Source organism: Chelonoidis abingdonii, chromosome 23, assembly GCF_003597395.2.
Source record: "Chelonoidis abingdonii isolate Lonesome George chromosome 23, CheloAbing_2.0, whole genome shotgun sequence".
In the NCBI taxonomy this organism is placed as follows: Eukaryota; Metazoa; Chordata; order Testudines; family Testudinidae; genus Chelonoidis; species Chelonoidis abingdonii.
This window is the reverse complement of record NC_133791.1, coordinates 7,433,236-7,455,837: the sequence shown is the minus strand read 5'-3', so window position 1 is coordinate 7,455,837 and position 22,602 is coordinate 7,433,236. Positions and strand designations below refer to the sequence as shown.

The window sequence follows — 22,602 nt, the reverse complement described above, 5'->3', positions numbered from 1 at the left end:
AAGGGCTTCTCAGCCTATGTCCCCTATTTCCAAATGTGAAGTCAACATCCACAGAACTGATCCTGTTTCCTTTCCCTCCTCAACCTTCCTGCCTAAGAGTTAGCACCCTGAAATCGCCCTGTAGCCTATTTTGAGAGTTTGTTGATATACACACCTTGCAGCCCTTCTGAATCTGTTCCTCCTTCGCTGGGACCTTCCAAGTCTTATGGAAAAACAAAGAATGCTCTCCGGATAATTTACCAATAGGAAACAAACGGTGGAGAATTTGAAATGCTGGCCAAACAGTCAATGGGGCCACTGGATGATCAAGGTGCTGAACGATCACTCAAGGAAGACAAGGCCATTATGGAGAAGCTTGATTAACTGTTTGCATGAGTCTTCACTGCAGAGGATGTGAGGGAGATTCCCACACTTGAGACATTCTTTTTAGGTGCTAGATCTGAGGAACTGTCGCCGATGGAGTTTGATTTCAGTTGCTAACCTAAGGCCTCCGTTCACCCCCAGCATACTGCCTCTCTTTACATCAGTGGGAGTTGTGCCTGGGGCCGGGTTTGGTGCATAGTGAAAAATTCTCCTCCCTGATCCATCCTGCAGCTAAGAGACCTACAGGGTGGAGTTAGGTCTGCACCTCACTGCATGGGTAGGACCCACCTGGCAAATGCAGGCTATGTAGCAGAGAACCACTGGATGGATCCAAGAATTTTGCCTTGTTCATAGTAAGATTTCTGATTCTGATCTAGCTTACACTGGTTTTCCAACAGCATAATGCATTGACTTCAAAGGAAGCTGTAACTGCTTATGCCAAGGTTGGATTTGGTCTATAATTTAAGATAATAATAATAAAATCAGGCAAGGTGGCTGAGAGGAATAAGACAGAGCTAGGTGTCCACAGCATCTGGGATCTAATCCTGGTGTTGCCACTTATCCTCTGCAAAATCACAGGCAAGTTTCTGCACTTATATGCCTCAGTTTCCACACCTGCAGGAGGATGAGAATATTTATTCACCCTCCTGGCAGGGCATGAGGATGGATTAGCTAACATTCATGCCACATCTTGACTATGGAAAGTGCTAAGTGTCATGATTGTTCCTTCTAATTTACGCCAGCATATGGGAGATCAGAAACAGACCCTGTCTTATTTGCTGTTAAACACATTGCACGGAAAAGGACCTGACATACGGATGGCTCAGGGTCATGGTGCAAGTGGGGTTTATTTAATGCTGTTAAGTTAAAGCTAAACATCTGCAGGTTCAGCTGAAAAAAAACATTGATGCAAAAGAACAAAAACAAATCCAGAAAAGGGATGGAAAAATAAACAGGAAAGGGGAAAAAAAAGCCACCAAAAACCATCTCCAAGATCACACAGCCAATCTAAACCTTTCTGTATGCAGCTGCACACGCCTGGGTGCCCAACGGGAAGAAAGTCTAAACGAAAGCTCTACGGTAACTGGAAGGATGTTATAATAAGGAATGCATCTTGTCTATTTTAAATTGCAGCTTCTGGTCCAGCCAGCAGCTTCCGAATGTCTTCATTTACAGTATTCCTTCCTGAAATCTGAAAGCACAGGAGGGGGCGGAGGTTAGCGTTTGCAGACTCCTTTAAAATCACGCAAATCAAGCCACTGTGATATATACAGATGTGCAGCAGGGTGCTCACAGCCTGCTCATCTGTTAAAAATCCTCTTTCTGAGACCCAGCTGGGCCTGGGGTATGTGTGTGCGTGTTGTGATGGAAATGCCTCAGATGAAAGTATATTAAGGCACCTGAGTGTTGCTTAGGAGACCTGAGTTCAATTCCCTCCTCCCAGGGCTCAGATCCCCAAATGGGAATAACGTAATTTTCCCACTTACTGGTTGAGCCAGATGTTTCAGCTTGTTGGCAATTCAAACAAAAATGTGAGATTGACTCAAAACTGAATTTTTTCTAAATTTTTGGTGACTTGAAAAATAAGAAGAAGAAGAAGAAAAAAGAATCATTTCAGGTCAAACAAAACATTTTGATTTTTTTCAGAATTTCTCTCTCTATTAGGGTTTTTTTCAATCAAAGCTCTTCACCGAAATCAACGTGAATTTGCCACATGTTTTGGTGTTGCCGAATCTGCATTTTGCACTGAAAAAAAGTTTCAGTTGAAAAGTTTCACCCTATTCTACTCGCAGGAGAACCAGGAGGATAAAATGCGTGTGTGAGCGTGAGGCACTCAGAGTGAACAGAACTTTTTCCATACTCTGTGAAAGTGACTCACAGCTTCATCCACACCTAGGCCTGAGGGGGAAGGATTTGGGAACTTTCCATCCACCTCTGTTTCTGTGGGGTGCCTTCTCTCATATAATTCCATCTCCATGCTTTGTGACGGCCACCCATGTGAGCTGATTCAAACAGAGGAAGGCCCAGATTCCCTTTCGGAAAAGTCTTTCCCCCTCTTTATACAGAGAATATTCCATTGTTCCAAATAACGCATAATCATTTTACTAGAGAGCACAAAATGTCTCCTTCATTTGCTAGCAACTCCCCATGGACTCTGCTTCTTTCAGTGTCTGGTGTGGTCCTTTCACAGGGGGGATCCAGACTGGTCCCAAGCTATTTAAACAGTGACTATGAGACGCTCCACAGAATCTAGGCAGTTGCAGCTCCAGGGTAACTGATGTGATCACAGTACTGATAAAGTTATAAGGCTGAATTACAGGAGGCCCAGGGCGTGATTCCTTTCTCACTTGCACCAGTTTTACACCAGTGTTGGTTTCAGTGGAGTTACTCCAGATTTACACGGGCATGAGAGGATATTCAGACTCCTAAGGGGGTTGTTTGCTTGCTTTGGAGCAAGTGGATGATGTCCATAACTAAATTAGCCCACAGTACTTTCTTCCAGAGAGTGGGTCATCCCTAACGTCCGTGGGAGCACATTTCTGCTAGGAGGAGCCAGGGAAAGTACTATTTAAAAGACTGGAATAAAGTATTCTAGCTCTGTTACATACTGGGGTGGGAAGAAAATTCTCCTCATCTACCGCCAAGAGTTTTTTAGGCTCCTAATCACCACTTGTAACTTGTGGCTGCATGATGAGAGAACAAGAGCAGAACCAACTCCTCATTCCAGCGGCCACGTGTCAGGCTGTTTGGACATTCCCCCTTCATCTGTGGCTTGGGCGGCTGCAATCTTAGCACCAGCTCCCCGCCTCCCCCAGCCCCCACAATAAACAGCATCCAACCCAGCATTTGGTGGGTGGAGTGGGTCATTGGTACCTTTGTCTAAATCAATGATCTTTGCTGGGAAGCTCTTGGCCTGCTCAGCCCGCTCCTTCAGGATGTTGTTTTTGAAATCTGCATGAGGAAAGAACGCAATTCAGAGGCCAGACTCCAACAGACCGTTAAAAGAAAGCAATGCTTTTCTGATTAGTGGGATGTGAGATTGTTCCTGACAGGCACTAGGTGCATCTCCAGATCGATCATATTGGCAGAACTACTCGGATACTGGCAGGGAAGAAACATGTTTCCCCAGCTTAATCACTTCACTGGAACAGATCAAGTCTGAATACTTCAGCGTGCTGCCCTCAGTAGTGGCCACGGATTGCTTAGGTCTGTAGCGAGATACTCTGGATTAGCTGGGGGAAGGGCACCTGGGGGCCTTTCCTGATGTCGTTATTTAAAGAATTTTGCTCCTAGGAAAACTCTCAGAAGATGCAGGCCCTCGGCAGGATTTTATCAGAGTTGTAGGAAGCCACAGGTGCAGCCTGCCCCACCCCCCTGCACAGAATTATATCCCAGATCCCATCCTCTGTCCCAGACCTGCCCCCAGGAACTCCTCTATTCTCTGTTGCTGCATTTCACATGCCTTCTGTTTTTCTGGGGCCCATCTTGGGATCTCTGTAGCTCAGTCTCTGACTCTGTATCCCATGATTCTCCAAGCAGTCTCTTATCATCCTTATAACACCCCTTTCACAGACTGTTGTGCAAATTTTTGTCCTGTTTTTGTGTCACATGGATTCACATTTCTGTGAATTTTGCTATGAGCTGCAAGGTTCAAAGAAGCCCCAAAGCTCAAACGGAAAGTAAAGAGTTTTGCCCGTTTCCCCTAAACTCATAAATCAGACCCCAGCTCATCCCAAAACTTCCAGTCACCCCAAAAACTCAAGCCTCCAGGTTCAGCCCAACATTTTTAGCCCAAGTTTTAGATTTGTGGGCTGAGATTTCCAAAGCTGCCTACAGATGGGCACTTCCCACAGAAATGAATGAGAAACTGGGCAACCAACCAAATCCTTTAGATGGCTTGGAAAATCTCAGTCGTAATTAGTTTTTGAGAACTGCTGCAGGAAACATCCTGCTGATTCAGCACATACCCAGCCTTATGTCTTCGCTTTTGTACTGGGTCAGGTCGGTTGTGTCAACTGAAAACTCTTTGAGATTCACATCCTTCCTGACAAAGGGAATGAGGAAAAAAATCACAATTTGCCAGATATTTTCTACACTTGGTTCCTTTAACTTTTTTCATGTTTGCAGGTTGTTCCCCATTTCTCTCATATCTTTCCCATCACCTCTGTTCCCAACATTCCAGCCAGTTCCTGATCTTCAGATGGGGCAATTTCAGAGCAGTGTATTGGGGGATTTCTGCTGTACCACACACATTAAAGCTAAGGGGAGCACTGTGGTTAAATCATCATCCACTGCTTTGAAGATTTACCCTTTAACAATAAAGACGAAAATCACGATATTTTAACTGTTCTCTTCCATCACACTTTCCTTTAGGACATCCTACACCCCCAGGGTTCATCTTTATAAAATGATTGTGTGGTATCCAATGCAAAGCTTGTCATGTTGGGTGTCTTCAGAAGGCTCGTGATGCACTGAGCATGGTTGTTATAGTGATGTTATAGTAATTGTTACAGGTTATAATTTCCTGTATATAGTTATGAGGCTGAAAATGTATCTTCATGGCTTAAAGCAAGCAGCTTACATGCCAGAGGCTGTGCGTGAACCGCCCAGGGGTGGGGGTTCTCAAGCGGAGCAGGGTAAGGCTGGCTCCCAGAGTCAAGGATTGGAGCGACCTAGCAGATCACTGCTCCAAATGACACCAGAGGGGAATGTCACAATAGGTTTTTGGGAGACCATTCCAGAGAATTTAATCAAAAAAGGTTGTACATCTTTAGGATGGTAGGAAAACCCTGCACAAGATGCTCATTCACTATTAAATACTAGAGGTTTTAGGGTATTTTCCGTAGAACCCTACTAAATTTCTACAGAGCCTTACTGGTTGTGCTCGAGACAGTGTGATCTAGTAGACAGAGCACAGCACTGAGAGTCAGAGCCACTAATCCTGGCTCTGCCAGGGTATGTCTACACTGCATTGTAAACCCAGGTTTGTAGGACCTGGGCTTGTGGCCTTGGTGTTTCCAAGCCCATGCTTGAGCGTACACACTGCGTGGTAAACCTGGGCTTACAGTCGCTAGACCCAGGTCTCACAGCCAGGGGTGGCTCTAGGTATTTTGCCGCCCCAAGCATGGCACGCAGGCTGCCTTTGGCAGCTTCCCTGTGGGAGGTCCCCGGTCCTGTGGATTCAGCGGCAGCCTGCAGGAGGTCCACCGAAGCTGTGGGACCAGCGGACCCTCCGCAGGCATGCCACCGAAGGCAACCTGCCTGCCGCCCTCATGGCGACCCGCAGAGCGCCCCTCATGGCTTGCCACCCCAAGCACGAGCTTGGCGTGCTGGTGCCTGGAGCTGCCCCTGCTCACAGCTGCGCTAATGCTTCCATACTGCACTATGCTGACCATCTGACTCGGGTCTGAGGCTTGAGCTGAATCCACACTACAGAATGACAGGGCTTGGACCCAAGATAGAGAGCTCTGACTCACACCCCTAACAAGGTCCTAGGACCTGGGTCCTGTGTGCTTGCTGGCCCGAGGCAGACTGATTTAGGTATGGACGGAAAGGGGGCTTGAGTTCAAACCTGAGTCAGAGCCTGAGCTTAGTGTGAAGTGTAGACGTACCTCCAGTGACCTGCTCTGTGATCTTCTGCAAGTCACTTGGCCTTGTTGTGCCGCGTTTTCCCTTCCATGCTTTCTCTGACTTGTCTATGCAGACTGTAAGATCTCTGGGTCAGGGATGGTTTCTTACTATAGGTAAGTACGGTACCTAGCACAATGGAGCTATGAGCTCAGTCTGGACCTTGAGGTGCTACCGTAATACAGTTAATAAAATCCCTAATAAATTCTATCAGACTTTTCTTATAAAGGAAGTGAACACACAACAAAATGGTCTCACAAAAGGGAATCACGTCTCCCACTGAAGTCCGGGGAACGTCACCACCTCTCTGTCTCTCTTTTTAGACACCATCCTCTCCTACAGCATGTCAGCCAAAGGTCTCTTCCTTACAGAGAAATAAACGGAGAAGCACAAGTCCCAGAAATGGGGCCATAATGAAAAGAAAGTTTAAGGGGGCTTAGGCACAGGCGTGTGTCCAAGACAACCACAGCAGTGTTTGCACCAGACCTGTGCACTTTGTGCCTTTAACACAAACTCCTGGGGTTATTGTTAATGAAGCGCTGTTTATTTTGAGGCTCAGTTCGCAGCGTGTAAGCAGAGGAAATCCAGCCACTGAGCCAGCCCTCCAACAACCGTTTTGGTAGGGTTCAAGCTACTCACCAGGGATGGGGATCCCAGTTTTTGTGTATAGCCTCAAGCATATAGCAACAGCCATAATTAGGGAGTGAGCTGCAGGAGAATCAGCAGGAAGGCAGTGAATAAAGCCTGTCAATTAACATGCTTGTTGCATGACTGTGCACTTCACAGAGACACCCTTGGCGGGTGGACAGCCCTGGTGGCATTACAGCACGTGACAGCACTGAGAATCTGGGCCCATATTCTTCAAGACAGAGCCTTTCGCTTTGTTCAGTTACTACAGGTTAGGGATTCCTACTTACTCTTCGTATTTCTTCACGTTGTACTCGTAGCCTAGATGGGGAAAGAGACATGCAGTGAGCGGGAGCAATGACACGGGCTGAGAGGGCTGCTCACCGTGGGCCCGGCTTTCACAGCCCAACCACATGCCCACCCATGTGCATCCCAGCTCCACTGCCCGAGGACGCCATCCCAGCTACCCCTTCTCCCAACCCACTGACCAGTCACGTTTTGTTCCTAAATCTTCACCTGTTGTTCCACCCTTCCCAGACCAGACTGGCCACCAAAAGCTTTGGTCTTCTTCATTTGTCAGGTCTCCCTCTGGTATTTCAGGCGTGGACCTTTTGGGGGCCACTCCTTGCCTCATGCTGCTGCACTCACTAGGTCCATGGTACATCCGCACAGGTAAGACAGTACAGCCATTTAGGACTGTGTCTGTGGTAGGCCACAGGTATCAGGCTAGAGCCATTAGGTCTGTGACCTCTCCAAAAGGCGGGTATCAGGCTAGATTCCTTCACCCCACCTTGGATGGAACTATGATCTCAGGGGTCCTCTTCTCCTTAGGACGACCTTGGCCCGGATTCTGTTCTCATTTGACACCAAGCTGAACCCATTGTAACTCCATCCAAGTGAGTGGAGTGGTTCTGGATTTACAGCAGTGTCACTGAGATCAGAATCTGGTCCCCTGGTGTTTGGGTACCTACCCCGCACAAAGAGTACGATCCTAGGGCACCACTGAGGAGGTCGACATTGCCCCCCACATAGGCTTGCCATAGTGTACGTGGCTATTTCTGTTACAGTCATGTCTGTAGGCATGTATCTCCTTCTGCAAGGGGAGAGTCACCCACGGCATAGGGTCCACACAAGACGGAAGGTACCAATTACATTCACTTCACCCACAGCTGGTGCATTGGGTTTTACACAGTTTGGGCAGAGGCAACATGTAACTGTTGACGGGGGGTGCAGTTTAAAGGTTAGGGATGGGCCGTGTGACCGCCTCATGCTCTGATGACTATCACACCCATCTCATGGAATGGTCTCTCTTCAGGCCCACTCCTGCAAACCAACCACGAGTCCCATTGCCTTCAGCACGATGCTCAGCAGCAAGCACTGACAGGGCTGTCTCCTTAAGCCAGATAACACCCCTGGAGACTTTCCCATTGGTGCCCTTTCCCTGCTGGCCAGGCGCTTACCTCTCCTCCGGTGTTTGCGGGTAACGAGCACCACGATGATGAGGAGGATGAGGAAGAGGAGCAGGGTTGCCAGGATGTAGCCCAGCTGCTGGAAGAAGTGCACCCGGCTCTCGGGGATGATGACGTTTATCACGTTATGGCCCCTGCCTAGGTTTGGATCTGATGTTGGTGAGAGAAAGCAAAGCAGAAAAAAATGGTGGCACCCAAATGTCTGGAGCAAAGCAGAATATGGACCGGGGGTGTGGGGTTCCTGGTTCAAAGGTAAATCCTTTTTGGTAATGGCTTTGGAACTTAAACGTGCCCCAGCATGGGGAAGGAGAGAAGTTATTCTTCACACCCTCTTTTAAATGCTGTTGTGCATTGGGGCACAGAACAGCGGGCAGTTCCACCCCAGAAATGGCTGCATTTCAGTGAGGAATGAGTGAGCCCCATAGATACAGGCTGTAATGTCCAGCAGGAGCCTTTTCAATGAAAGGGGTCCCATTAGAGCGAGGCCTGAGGCAAAGCTAGCCCCACCTCCAAACAGCCTCTCGTCACATTGGAACTGGCTCCAGAACTGGAGGGACAAACTAAAACCCCAAACCAAACGCATTGCCCCTGTTGGGCCTACAGATTTACCTCCCCTGGGGGCAAGTTTATGGAGTATCACAATAACCGCAAATGTTGATGGAAAAGGTGCAAAAAGGGGGACAGGGAGACTGAATGAGTCCAAACTAAGAGGCCTCCTACTATAATGTAAGGGCTGTGTAAAGCTCATTCCTGGTAAACGAGAGACGTGTGGGACCAGAACTCAGTGACCCAAAACGGGGGTGTTGGAAATTACGTCTAATTGGTGAAGGACATAATAAGGGGCGGGGCGACTCCACCATTACTCCCCTTTGGGGATCTTAACAAGAAAAGACCTTTGGGGGGAAATGAGCAGAGCCGGATGGGCAGAAGAGGCTACTGCAACATGGGTGGATTGAAAGAAGGGGACGGAGTGAGTTTCACCACTGTGGCTGCTGCCCCGCCCCACATCTCTCCCCACACCCCTTCTGTGTAATAAGGGTCTGCTTAGCTGGCCACATTTTGCAACACTGCTGTAAGCCTGTGACCAGAGAAGCAGATAAAAGCAATGCCCAAAACGGGCCGACGCTCAGTACGGTTTGCCAGGTCTCCGAGTGACTGTAAGACCATGCACGGTGCCCGTTTTTTCCCAGCAGCGAGACTGCAAGTGAAAGTCAACAGATTTGATTTTTCTGGCTGTCTGATTCTCTTCTCTTCCTCCTAGTATGAGTTTGGCTTGTTTTGTCTTCAAGAAGCCAGATTGGACTGTAACAGCAACAACTGCTCCAACCCCCCTCAACTAACTTCTTCTCTTTCCCCCAAAAGGACAGTTATCACCATCTCTGTCACCATCTCAGACTGTCAGACAAGGGCGGTCCCTTTCTAAGAGCTCCCTTCAGCTACTGGGGAAAGGGAACAAGGAATGTTATTAAAACGAAAGCCTTATTCAATATGGTACATTTCAAATGCATTAACCGTCTTTCCTTCTTCTCTGGATCTTTAATGAAAGGTTTCAATGGATAATTAGTGGTGATTGCCACGCAGCTAAGCAGGCTGAGGTCTCTGGATACCAAACCCTGACCCTGTTTAATGTTGGACAGTGGCAGGGTCACAGGCTCACATTAACACCTTGGGCCCCTTGATTCCTTGTAAATTAACACAACACACCCCTCTGGACATCTCAGTTATTATTTCTCTCTTCTTCTGAGATGCTCCCAGCTGAGATCAGGACCCACAGGGCTGAGTACTGTGCACACCCGTGGTAAGAGACAGCCCCTGCCTTTAGCAATGTATGATCCTAAGGATTATTGACCCCAATTAACAGAGAGGGAACTGAATCACAGTGAGATTCAGTGATGTGAGCCAAGTCAGGCAGGGCATAGAGAGCAGAACCAGGAAGTGAACCCTGCTCCCCCGAGAGTCTAGCCAATTCACTAACCATTAGAGCATCCGCCCACTCTGCTGCACAAGGCATTAATAATCATTCTTTAACATGTGCTCATGTTTAACGTTCCCAAGCCTTTCCAAGAAAGCAAACGTGCTGTTAGTGACTCTTACTGATTATCACTGCACTTCTCCTGTCTAGCAAAGAGGGCGAATCCAGGGAGCAGCAAGGAGAGCCCCAGGTGCCTCTGCATGAGAGCAGAGAGAGCTTTTCTGGTCGCTTTAGACCTGCACTGCGCTGCTTCGGCTCCAGACAGCTAATGTATGAAGCAGCCCGGCCCTGCCAAGAGGTATAATTTATGGCATGGAAGGAATTTGCAATGCCGAAGAATGAATTTTCTTTTAAATAAAACAAAATAAATAACTAAGAACACAGCGAAAAAGCCAGAAATCCATTCCATTTCTGGGCGCAGCAGCTTGTCGATTCCAGTTGCTCGTCTTCCAAGCAGGGAAGGGAAACTGAGTTTTTACATGGAACATTTTTCTCGAGCCTGAATAATTGAGCCAATGCTCTCTCCCTCCCTCCCCCTGAAAAATGAGAAGGAAATATTTGCCTGCAAGAGTCGGGGCGTTAGATAAATCCTGCTGAAGGATAGATAGCAAAGCCCTGAGACACATTGTGCTGTGGAGGACTTCCCTTTGAAGCAGAGTTCAAAGCAATGCTGTCTCCTGGAGACTGGGAATGTTCACACAGCACCAGACAAATGCCAACAGGGAATTCCAACCTGAAAGCTGCTTCAGAGTTAAATTCCTATAGTGAGAGAGAGTGCAGGGGAACATCCAAAGAGCCATCGTACCTTGCAGTATGTTCAGGCAGAATTCCCTAATGGCTAAAGTAGGGACCAGGAATCCTGGGTTCTCTTCCTGGCTCTGCACTCTCATACGCAAACTTCCTAAGTGTTCTGGTTCCTCAGTTTCCCCAGTGTCTATATAGTAATTAAAAAGGTCCAAATTCTGCTCGCTGTTATACCAGAGTCAAACCATTACTTTGGATTTACACCAGTCTAAGGGAGAGCAGAATGTAGCTCCCTCTTTTCCTTGTAAGTGTATTTTGGTGCTCGTGAGAGTGGGATGCTAATAACAGAGACAAATAGCAGACACTGAGCGGCAGACTTCCCTCCCCCCCCTCCCCATGCCCGGCCCACCATACACAATATTGCCAAGAAAGAACTTCCATCTTTCTGCCAGCACGCCTGTCCTAAGCAAAGACTATGCTAGGCCAAACTGGAGGGTGATTTTGCAGTGTGGACCAAATGACCATCGAGACTAGAATGAGACCACCGGGGCCTGTCTCAGCTGGGACATGATTGCCCCCGGTTTGAACCCAGCTCTCCGTTTGTGTCAGCCTTGCCTGTGCAGCCAGATCTCCCCAGAGCCTTTTTAGCCATTCCCCGGTAAGTGACGTGACACCTCCGGAGTATCGGTTAAGCGCAGCGATGGTCGGCTGTCAGAGGAATGCCGCTGCTGAGCGAAGCCAGCAAGTTCATCATGACTCCAACAGCTGGTTTTGCTTTTCGGGCCATTTGAGAATGTTATAAACTATTCGGTTCCATCAGCACAGAAATGCAAATGCAGCCAGGATCCAGAAACTCGACGTTCCCTACAATAAACTAAGCGCTGAGCACCCTGACCCAAAGGTCCAGGACCCCAGTTACAGAAGGGCTAATAGCCTAGAGCAAATAGCCCATTAAACCAATCAGCCAAACTTTAATTAAACACGTGAGTGACCCAGGGCCCCAGGGCATTAGGAGATGCTAAACTGGTGATCAAAATGAAGAATTGAGGCAGCTGCTCAAGAACAGGTAGGAACTAGGAAACCCTCTAGCTGTCTCTGGGTTGGGTCCTGCTCTGGGAGGAGCAGGAGGTGGGACTAGAGATATATCTCCAGTGCTTGTACTGTAAAAGCGACTCCTGCCAGGCTGGCCAGGATTCCGCAGGGCAGGCTCAGGCCAAGCACTTTGCTGCCGTTCCTAGCAAGAGTGAAATGCCAGCACCCCCCGCTGATGGCAGCATGTGTGATTGGACGGCTGGACACACCCCAGCCAGAAAAGCATGACCCCCTGGGGGACATGGTGCCTGGGCTTGGTATGTCCATTGGTCCTGTCCCTTCATGCTCTGCTGGTTGTACTGGGGAAGAAGCTACCTATTTCCTTTTCCTGTCCTTGCAGACCTGCATAGCGCAGGGCTGGATTCAGCCCTCACTGTGATGTCTTTTTGCCACGAGAGTTTGACAGCTATAATACTGGAACACACAGGAGTGGTCCACCTGGAAAACCATTTGTTACCAACTTGGTAAGAGCAGCAGGGCATTCTGGGAAGGGGAGGTACAGCAGGGTGGAGAGTTCTGAAAGCCTGATGGAGTCTTCGCTAAGGTTTGTGGAAGAAACCCAGTTAGATCTGGTTCAGAACCTGAACACTGGATCTGACCCCTCCTGAACTTTCGAGGAGCTTGGATCCAGATGCAAACAATCCAACCTGGGCCGCTCTCTTCAATGGGCCGGACAGAACATCCAACACCCTCAGACTGAGGAGACGTTCAGCTGCAAAGCCAATGGATGTGAAATTCACAATGTGGCCCCGTCCCTAATGAGGGGGAAGGCTCTTTGGTTGCCATGGGGTCAGCGTACACTCAGGGAGAGGAACAAGACCCCGATAATAAGAAAAGAATCTATTTAAACCACTCCCGTGCCTCAGTTTCCATATCTGTAAAATGGCAAAAATAACTGATTTGCTCCACAAGGGTGCTACAAGCGTTAATTGATGACTGTCAAGTGCTCACGATACTGTGGTGAAAGGCCCTGGTTATGTACATAGAGCCACTGGCTTTGGGGCAGGCTGTTTTGTTTGCTTTTTAAATACACATATCTTGGGAAACTGAGCCAAAAACGTAGAGCCAAAGGTGATGCCCTGGAAATGCCAACATCACCACCAGAAAATCGAGAGGCTCGGCAAGAGCCCTGTGTGGTCTGATGGGTTTGTCCTCCAGCCCAATCGTGTATCCCTCTTTTACTATCATTGCTACCCATTGTGCCGACTGTTGCTGGCTGGCTCTGTTGGGGATGAACTGGGTAACTCTTGTCTCCAGAGCCAGGCTTAAAAAATATTAAAAACCTACTAGCAGAGCCATCAACAACTGCCTGCTGAAAACCTCTATGTTGTTAAAGGCGGCAGTAACTGCCATACAGAGGAAGCAACCACACGGGCAGATGTTTAAACCAGGTGACAGCATCCACAGCACGGCAGCTTACTGGTCTTTTGCCTTTCCCTGACATCGCTTGCTAGAGAGGGTTGGAGTTGGCTTAGCCTTTTGTAAACACTGGGGATTTCACTAACGTAACAAAGAATAGATCTGAAACAGCTTTGGGCCTCTTGAGGTTTATTTTATTAAGTATTATCATCATCAATATTATTATTTTAACACTTAGCTGTTATCTAATGCTTTTCACCAGTAGATCTCAAAACACTTTACAAAGTAGATCAGCATTTTACAGATGGGGAAACTGAGGTACCAGGCAGTGAAGTGACTTGGCCAAGGTCCCTCAGCAGGCCAGTGGCAGAGTCAGGAACAGTATCTCTATCTAGTATACAGTATCTCTTCCCCATTCTAGTTTTCCACCAAAGTGTAAGCTTAGGTGATGCTGCTTTATGCTACGAGCAAGAGCCAAACTTGCAATATTTCTAAATATCACATCCCTATCTGCACTCAAGCCACTGCACTAAAGTTCCCTAAAATAGTCAGTACTGGTTAACAAAAGAGGTGAGTGCTAACATAGCCAGCAATGCAAGAGTTAAGGGACTGATATTCCCACACACATGCTCACAAATCAGACTATAAAGCACTGAATTCAGTGGACTTACACACCAAAGCCTCAGTCCTGCAATCTGATCCATACAAGTGGACCCTTACACCCAAAGTCCACAGGGCTCGGCATGGACGTGAGGGTCCACTCGCATGGATCAGGATACAGGATTGGGGACCAGGCTTGCATGCAGCCATAATCAAAATCTTTTCCTTATTTCTCTCAAATACAGTATAATCCCATTTAGTTCCCTCGCTCCCATACTACTCCATTTAGGACAAGGAGGAATAATTAACAGGTTTGTTTTATAAAGACGTACCTATCTCACAAGCAAGTGAGACCTGAGGGATTCAGTGTTTGTAAGATGCTCTGAGACCTTTGGTTGAAATATATGACAAACTTGCATGCATTTTCAAAGGGCTGCTGCTTAATTTTAACCCAGGATAACTGATTTTTAGTGCAAAAAATTAAGTAGGGAACAGCCTCCCGACATTGCTGCCACCAAAATACCAGGGGTTGTATCCCCAGTGCTAGTGTGAATGGGTCTAGCTTAACTGACGCCTACAGAGCTACACCACTTTGCACCAGCTGAGGGTCTGCAGGCCAGCAGAGGACTGAGCACAGCTATGTGAACTGTGCTACAATAAATCCGCCGGATTCTTCTCTCAGTTCCACAGAACCATTGCACTAAAATCAGTGGCTTCACTCTAGATTTACGCGGGTGCATCCAAGAGCAGAATCCAGCCCCAGGTTTCTATTTGCAGCAGGATGAAGTTTCCTGTCTGGAAATGGCTCCAAACCTTGGAGGTAAGCCTGAAACTGGAGCTGTTCATTGAGAAAGGTCAGCGCTTTGGTTCTGTTATCCCCTGATGTTTTCCTTTTCTTTCATTTCTCCTGGAAGATTTTTACAGGGGTGCACAAGGAGTGGGGAGGTTCTGTCACGGCCACTCCCGCTGCTATGGGAACAGGATCCGCTCCGGCGTGCTGGATGGTGTCGATGGGTTTGAAACAGGCACACGAGACATTCCAGCTTCTCTCAAATTCCCATTGATTCAGCAAATTCTTAGCATGGTGCTTTGCAGGCCAGATGAGCACTCACCATCCAGGGGCCCAAAGGGGGCAAAGCTTAGCAGCTGAACAGACTTGTTTTGCTTTACCCGAGGCCCACTAAGGCCTGATCCAAACCCTGCTGAGATCCATGGGCTTTAGATCAGGCCCCAAGCGCACAGCAGCCAGTCCCTCATGGACCTGTTAGCAAAGGCTCTGAACAGAAAAAATCCAGCTTACGTGTTCTTCAAATGAGGTGTGTGGGTGTGTGTGTGTGTGAGGGGGGGGTGATCCTAGGCCTGATCCTTCTCTCACTGCTGTCTCTGCAAGTTTTGCCATTGACTTCAAAGGGAACATGTTCATCTGTGTCATCTTTTGCTGTTGGCCAGAGGAGACCAGTGAGGACTACTCGCATGAGTAAACATTACGGAGATTTGCAGGATCAGGACCCAGTTTGCCAAAGTGGCAGAAGGCTCCTTCCCTTCTTGTGCTAATACGTTGCACACGGGCCACAGTTCAGGCTCTGTACCCTTCAATAACACCCGTCATCGGAAGATCTCAAAGCACTTTATGAAGATCAACCAAGGATAGCTCATGTCACTGCTGCAAGACATTCTCTCCATCCTGTGCAGGTACAAGCGATTACCCTGCTACTCGTGTGAGTGCGTGGTGCAGGACTGGACCCTACTGGATCTGTCCAAAGTCACAAAGCCAGCCACAGAGACTCAGCCAGAAAGAGAACCCAGGTGTCCTAACTCCCAGTTTCCCTGCGTTGATCCTTAGACTTCACTGTCTCTAGAGTTCCTCCAGCACACTCTGACCTACAAGACTGTGTTTGTCAATCCAGCTGCAGACACTGTTATCATTCAGTTAATGAAACACAGTAGCTTTATTTTATTTTATTTAGTCCTGTACACTCCAATGAAATGTAAAGGAGTAAAGAGTAAAACCTCTGGGAAAAGTTTACCAGCGAGAAACAACACAGGAAGAACAGTAGTTTGATGCTTAAATTTGAATTAGTGTAAGGGGAGAGAGGGCTCCCGAGACTGCTTCTTTGATTGTAGTAATTAATCCTTTCATTCCTTTTGCCAGTGACAAACCTTGGTGCATGACCCAGACTACTGATATTATCTTGCACGTATCCAGCACCTTTTCTCCCAATGTGTTTGATAGGCTCAATTAAACTGAAACTCACTACGCTGGGATCACTTTCGCCAACGCTGAAATGCAGCCATCGCTGGGGTGAAACACAGCAGCTATGGGACAGCCCACAGCAATACTAAGCCAACAGTTTTGAAGTGCAAGTGATGAGTATGTACCCTATTGAAAGCCATGGGGCAATGCAAGAAGGCAGAATGTAATTACTCCACATCAGAATGCAGTCAGGATACTGAGGCTCTCTCTCAGTGCTATTTCAAATTGGCCAGGACATTAGTTAGGTATTTCCTCTAGAAGGCAAGAGGGGACAGTACTGCTTGAGCCGTTTTGGGGACCTGATGCAGGATTGAATGACTAGTGAGCTAGTCTGTCTATATTCAATTGGTTCCAGCTCCTCCCATGTTCTGCCCACCTCCTGTTCAGGTGGTTACCAGTTCACTGACTGCACAAACAAAGAGCAAACCTGGATTCCTAGGGGACCCTCCCTGAAATTGAAATGTAGATCTGCAAAATGGCAGCTGAATGTGACTCCCCAAGCCAAGGGACGGCAGCAAAACGGCCACAGGCAGAGAAAGTAATACACCTCTACCCCGATATAACGCAACCCGATATAACATGAATTCGGATATAACACGGTAAAGCAGTGCTCGGGGGAGGGGGGCTGTGCGCTCCGGCGGATCGAAGCAGTTTCACCTATAACGCAGTAAGATTTTTTGGCTCCTGAAGACAGTGTTATATTGGGGTAGAGGTGTATTTGTGTCCCAGCCTCTCCGTAAACTCAGCCCACAGGCAATCTCTGTTTGATAATGTCTCTCTTTTCTGGATGCCGACCTACGGCCCAACGGGGAGATGCAGGCCTCCTTGGCTTGGAAAAGCCTCTTGCTGAAGCAGAACAGAGCTACTTAAAGATTTATGAAGCGCGTTTAAATTCAGTATTAAGCAGCCAATAAATATTAATCCATGATGAATATTTTAAAATGTTAATAAAGAACGATAACCCGGAAGGCTCAAAAATTATTAAACTGGGGAAGGGGAGTTCCCTGTGATGAGTGTGATGATTCAGGATTTGAACAGGCTTCAGAGAGCAGCTCCTCCAGAGAAGAAAATGTGAGATATGGTAAAAAAAAAAAAAGGGGAGGGATCTTGGGGCCTGATTCTCCACCACCTGGCATGGACACCTGTTCAGAGCAGGTGTGAAATGCTCTCACACCAGAATAGTAACCTTTGACATGCACTGTTCACCAGTGAATATAGTGGCACTAGATGCAAGGCAGAGAAGAATCAGACCCATCAGCTGCAAAGGTGCTGAGCATCTTTAACTCCCACTGACTTCAGTATGAGCTGGAGGCAGGATCAGGCCCTGTCCAGAGGTTCCCAGGGTTTGCTCTTTGCAGATGTTTTTCCCCTCTAGCAATCAGAGCATCCACCATCCAGACAAAGACACCAACCACCCCTCAGAACATAGGGGAAGATTTATTCTGCATGGACAGAAGGGACGTTGTTTGAGTCTCATCTACTCCTGGCTGCAGGGTCATGTGTGGACCCTGGCTCAGGCTGGAGAAGCTCTCAGAGCATCTCAAAGTTGGTCAATGGCCTCTGCGGAGCTTTGCAGGGATGCAGAGTCACCTTGGTCACGTCCCCTCCCTCCTTCCGGCCTGCCGCAGAGTGTCTCCTGAGCCCAGGGCTGGTGTGAGGGCAGAGCCATCTCTGCCTGCTAGAAAACCCTCTGGAACTGGAGGCATTCCCTGAGGACAGAGCCCATAGCCCCTCTCAGCTGGCCTAGCTCAGCCCTAGGGCAGGGCTGTGACTGTTCACCTCCTCCTCAGGAGGAAGGACCCCCCACCCTCGGAGGGTCACCTACCTACAGGTGGCACGCTGTTGGGGTTAGTGAGGTTCACCACCTTCTTCTCTCTCACTGGCTCCATCACGGAGACCCGGAAGATCCTGCGCTCATGGAGGCCGCAGTAGTGATGGTGGAGGTGGCAGGAGTATGTGCCCTCATCCGCGTTCTCCAGGGCTGAAATCCATAGCGAGAAGTCACCCAGGGCGAAGGCCGTCTCGGAGATGTTCATCTTCTGCCGGATGAAGAGAGGCCCGTAGGAGCGGCGCTCGCCGGAGGCGTACAGGTCTATGAGGCGGTCGGCCCGGTCATGCGGGACTCCCGGGGGCTGCCTGTCCCAGTGGACCACTTGCTGCTCCTCCTCACTGTGCCGTTCAGTCCAGATCTGGTTCCGGTTCACGCAGGGGAGCACCACGGTACTGTCCTGCAAGGCAACGATCACGGCCTTCTCGCCATCCCAGTACCTCTTCGCTTCCCTGGCTGCAGAGAGGACACAGGAGGCAGCTAGGGAAACATACATCTACATCTGGAAACAACCCAGCACACATACCTTATTATACCCGATGCCCCCGACAGCTCTGCTATCTAAAGACACCAGCCTTTCCTATGCTAGGAACCACCGAGAGTCTTCCCTGCTCTGCACTTCCACCCAAGGATCTCAAAGTGCATCACAACCTGAGGCACGTGGGGGGGAAGTGACTGGCTCTCAAACCTCACACAGAGAGTCTGTGCCAGAGCTAGGAATTGAATGCAGAACACCTGGGTCCCCGTTTAGTGCTTTAACTGCAAGCCCACCCTTCCTCCCTGGTAGCTGAGAGTCCATGGCTAGGTCTGCAAAGAAGGAAGAGCGTGCTCTCTCCAATGACTGAGAATGGAATAGTAATAACAGACTTTTATCTTCAACATCCTGGGGCCCATCCTCCAAGCGTCTTAGGCAGTCTCCTTGCAGGAAATGCTTTGCTGCTCCCAGTACCCTAATACTGGAGGAGTTACAGGATCACTGGCTTGTAGGCTGTTCATGCTGAGCAATAAAAACCAGAAAAGCAGCCTGGGACTCCTGGAGACAGACTGGGCATTTTTATTATACAAACAGAAACTTTCAGGGAGCAAGAGCAGAAAGCAGAAGATGCTGCTTCCTTCCTATCCCACCACCCACTTATACGAGTTACCCGTATGCTTGCTCAACAGTCAGCCCTTTGCCTCTTTTGCAGCACAGCCAGGCAGGGCAGCCTCAGCTCTTTCCCAGGGCTAAGGCGACTGGGACCTGCAGGAAAGCCAGCCGGCTGCTCAACCTGGACAAGATGGAGGTGAAGCTAGTGGGCAAGGGGGAACATCTACAGCAAGCGGCGTCTCCATCCAAGTGGTGCTGTCAGTGGAAGTCCCTTGAGGCCCCCGCTCTGGTCTAACCCAGAGAGCTGTGACACAGCAAGACTCCAATGGCAAAGAGAATGAAACCTCACAGCTGCATGGTTGCTAGAACCTGCAGTGAGCACGGATGTCTTCTGAGGTGCAGCAACATTCACGTGCAGCACCCGTGATCCTATCCTGCACGGTGCTCTGCCTCTGCACAAACCCCCACTGATTTCAGTGAGGCAGTGGGTGGGAGCAGGGGTCTCCCTGACCAAAGCTGGGTAGTACACCTGTGAAACCAACAAGGCTCTACATGAACATAGGGCTCCCCCTGCTCAGAGTTCTCTGTCAGCCTGGGGCCCGAAGTATTGGGCATGTGAAGTACCTGCCTCCCCCCCCCCCCCGCAGAGGGACCAATCCCCATCGTTTGCATCAGCAGGTGCCTTTACCTTTCTCGGTGACCTCCAGCTGGATTTTCACCGTCTCGTACAAGTGGCAGTAGTGATGGTGGAGGTTACAGGAGTACGTGCCTTGGTCACTCTCTGTAACATCTAGTGCAGGAGAAAAAGACCATTTAAGAGCAAGGTGATGATAGTTTGCGGTTGTTTGTGCAGCATGCCCCCAGGCACGGCGTTACAGAAGGAGCTTTAGATGAACAGGGCCAACCTCTCACTGCAGTTACATGCTCATTTGAGCTCAGTCTTGTTTGTTTGAATTATTATTTGGCATTTCAGTAACACAAGCCTCAGCCAAGCTTGTGTGAGGCATTGTAAGAGACCCAGAGAGCCCACAATCTGCATAGACAAGACAGACAGAGAGTGGGAGGAAGACAGGATTCTTATCATGTTACAGGTGGGGAAAATGAGGCACAGAGTGATTAAGTGACTCAACCAAGACCACACAGGGAGTTCATGACAGTGCTGGGACTGGAACCCAGACCTAGTCCAGTGCTTTACCCATAAGGCCATCCTTCCTCTTGACACACCGTGATTAAGACTTTCAAAGTGGTTGCAAGGCACATTTCTCTTAAAAGGTGGTTACTTTACTAGTGGTTAGAACACTGCATTTCCTGAGTCTCAGATAACATCAGCCTCCCTTCCTCATAGGAAATCTCAGTACAAGAGCATGGAGCTGCAGTTCTCTAGAAGCAATGGAAGGAGAGATCACTTTGACTCCTGGTACCTTTGATCACCAGTGAGAAGTTGCCATCTGCGAATGCATTCTGGGGCATGGCTATCCTCCCTTGGTTGTAGGAGCTGTATACCCGCTGCTCCCCAGCTGAGTACATGTCACACAGCCTCTCCGCCTTGTAATCGCCATCCTGGTTGCTATACAAGTCCCAGTGGACCACACGCTGGCGGTCATTCAGACGGTCCTGGGTCCAGATCATGCGGTAACTCTTGCAGGTCAGGACAGTTTGGGATCCAGCCATGGCGCTGACATTCGACACCGACACCACCACGCTCTCGGGGTTCAACATGTCAGCTGGGACTGTGGGCAGAGAGAGGAAGAGGCCGGACTGATGGGGCATGAAGTGGGGAAGGATGCATGAAAGCAGCAAGTTGGTCATGGCAGCATGTTCTAGAATCGATGCATGTTCGGCAGGGGCTCCTGGCCAATGGGAGGTGCAGAGTTGGTGCTTGGGGCGGGGGCAGTGTGTAGAGACCCCTTGGCCACGCCTCCTCCTAGGAGTCGCTGCCTGACTTGTTGCCACTTCTGGGAGTGGTGTGGGGCCAGGACAGGTAGGGAGCCTGCATTAGCCCTGCTGCACTGCTGGACTTTTAGCAGCCTAAAATTTTCCAGATTGGCTTTAGTAGCCTCCGGGAGATTGAGCCCGATACCGGAAGGGTTGGCAACCCTAGCCAGTTCCCATACTTCTAACGATCCTAAAACCAGGACAGATTAAAAGGGTGTCACTTACCTGAATACAAATGAACAACAGACCCTGTCGAAGGAGAAGAGAAAATAACGTTACTGACAAAGTAAATGAGAGAATATTAAATATATTCATAGCCAGCAGCAAGCATCTTTCCTTTATTTTTATTATTCCATCCTTCAGGTCTTCTTCAACATTGTGATTATTTAATATTTACACTGTGCTAGCGCTGACGACCTCACAACCCGTCTGGGCCCCACGGTGCTAGACCCATTTCAAGCATAAGAAATGAGAGTCCCTGACCCAAAGAACTTCCAGTGAATGAAAAGAACAAGCAGGCTAGAGAAGGGGGTGGAGATATGGGGTCAAAAATAGAGTCAGATTTGGTCTTGGCTTTGCAGAGATAACCTGAGGCACCAGATTAAACTGTGGCCCAGTAGTTTACCATGCTAATTAACTCTCTTCACCACCTTCAACCCCAGCGATCTGGCTGGCCCCTCCTCCCATCTTTTTCATTATCTGGATTCTCTTCTGGTAATTTTACTCATACCCTGGTCCAGGTGATAATTAGAAAAAGGAGATAAGGGAATTGGAAACCTATCGGTGGCCTGGTATTTGTGGTAACTTTCAGAGGCCAAACCCTGTACCCACCAACCCCCTCATTGAAATGAACAGGCCATTCATGTCAGCGGAAGAAAAACGGATTTCTTCCAGTCCTTGCGTTCACCTTCAATGTGCTGGTGGGCTAGAGGGGAGTTTATAACCCCAATTTAACTTCCCCTCAGTTGGTCCTACAGATGCAGCTTGTTGCCCGGTAAATATCTTAATTCTGTTCGGGAGCCACCAGGATAAAAAAAAAGCAACTAAGCATTTAATGCAACGCACCAGTTCCTCCCAAGATCAGGGCTTAAACGTGTATATAACTTACGTCTTCTAATGGGTGCAGCTTACAGACAGGATTTGAACCTGTCCTTAAGGGTGTGTCTACATAGCAACTGGGAGGCATGACTGCAACTCATGTAGCCATACCCGAGCTAGCTTTGATCGAGTTATCTTGCTAAAATAGCAATGTGGCCACGGCTGCCTGGGCAGCAACACAGGCGAGCCGCTCGTGTACAATCTGGACTGGGACAGTAGGTCCAGACTCAGGCAGCTAGCCCAGGCCAGGTGGCCACACTGCTATTTTCACTGAGCTAGCTCAGGTGTGTCTACACACACTGTCCCAATGGTGGTGTAGACATTCTCAGCTAGCCATCCCTAAGGGTTTCTCCTGTTGCTAAAAGGGCTGAGGCCAGCATTTTTGGAACTAAGTGGTCAGGGGTCCTGTTCTCAGGAAATCACTGGCCTTTCTGATGCCTGTAGGGTGACTTCCATCCTGGGCCAGTTACAATAGTGCTTTCAGCCAGATTGTAGTCACACACTGCTTCTCAGTCCCAGCTTTGCCCAAAGAAAACTACAGCTGAG

At 48.8% G+C, this 22,602-nt stretch overlaps 1 protein-coding gene across 1 annotated transcript in view; it reads right to left on the bottom strand.

Moving 5' to 3' along the window:
* Positions 1-236: 236 nt before the first annotated feature.
* Positions 237-22,602, bottom strand: part of MXRA8 (matrix remodeling associated 8) — a 31,274-nt gene continuing 8,908 nt past the window's right edge. Inside the window, exons 2-10 of the mRNA XM_032780016.2 lie at positions 21,184-21,207; positions 20,445-20,753; positions 19,712-19,813; positions 17,934-18,392; positions 8,079-8,237; positions 6,909-6,939; positions 4,332-4,408; positions 3,238-3,315; positions 237-1,555 (exon numbers count right to left, since the gene is read on the bottom strand). Coding sequence (XP_032635907.1) covers positions 1,530-1,555; positions 3,238-3,315; positions 4,332-4,408; positions 6,909-6,939; positions 8,079-8,237; positions 17,934-18,392; positions 19,712-19,813; positions 20,445-20,753; positions 21,184-21,207 — 1,265 coding nt within the window. The 3' untranslated portion in view covers positions 237-1,529. The remainder of the gene's footprint in view (positions 1,556-3,237; positions 3,316-4,331; positions 4,409-6,908; positions 6,940-8,078; positions 8,238-17,933; positions 18,393-19,711; positions 19,814-20,444; positions 20,754-21,183; positions 21,208-22,602) is intronic.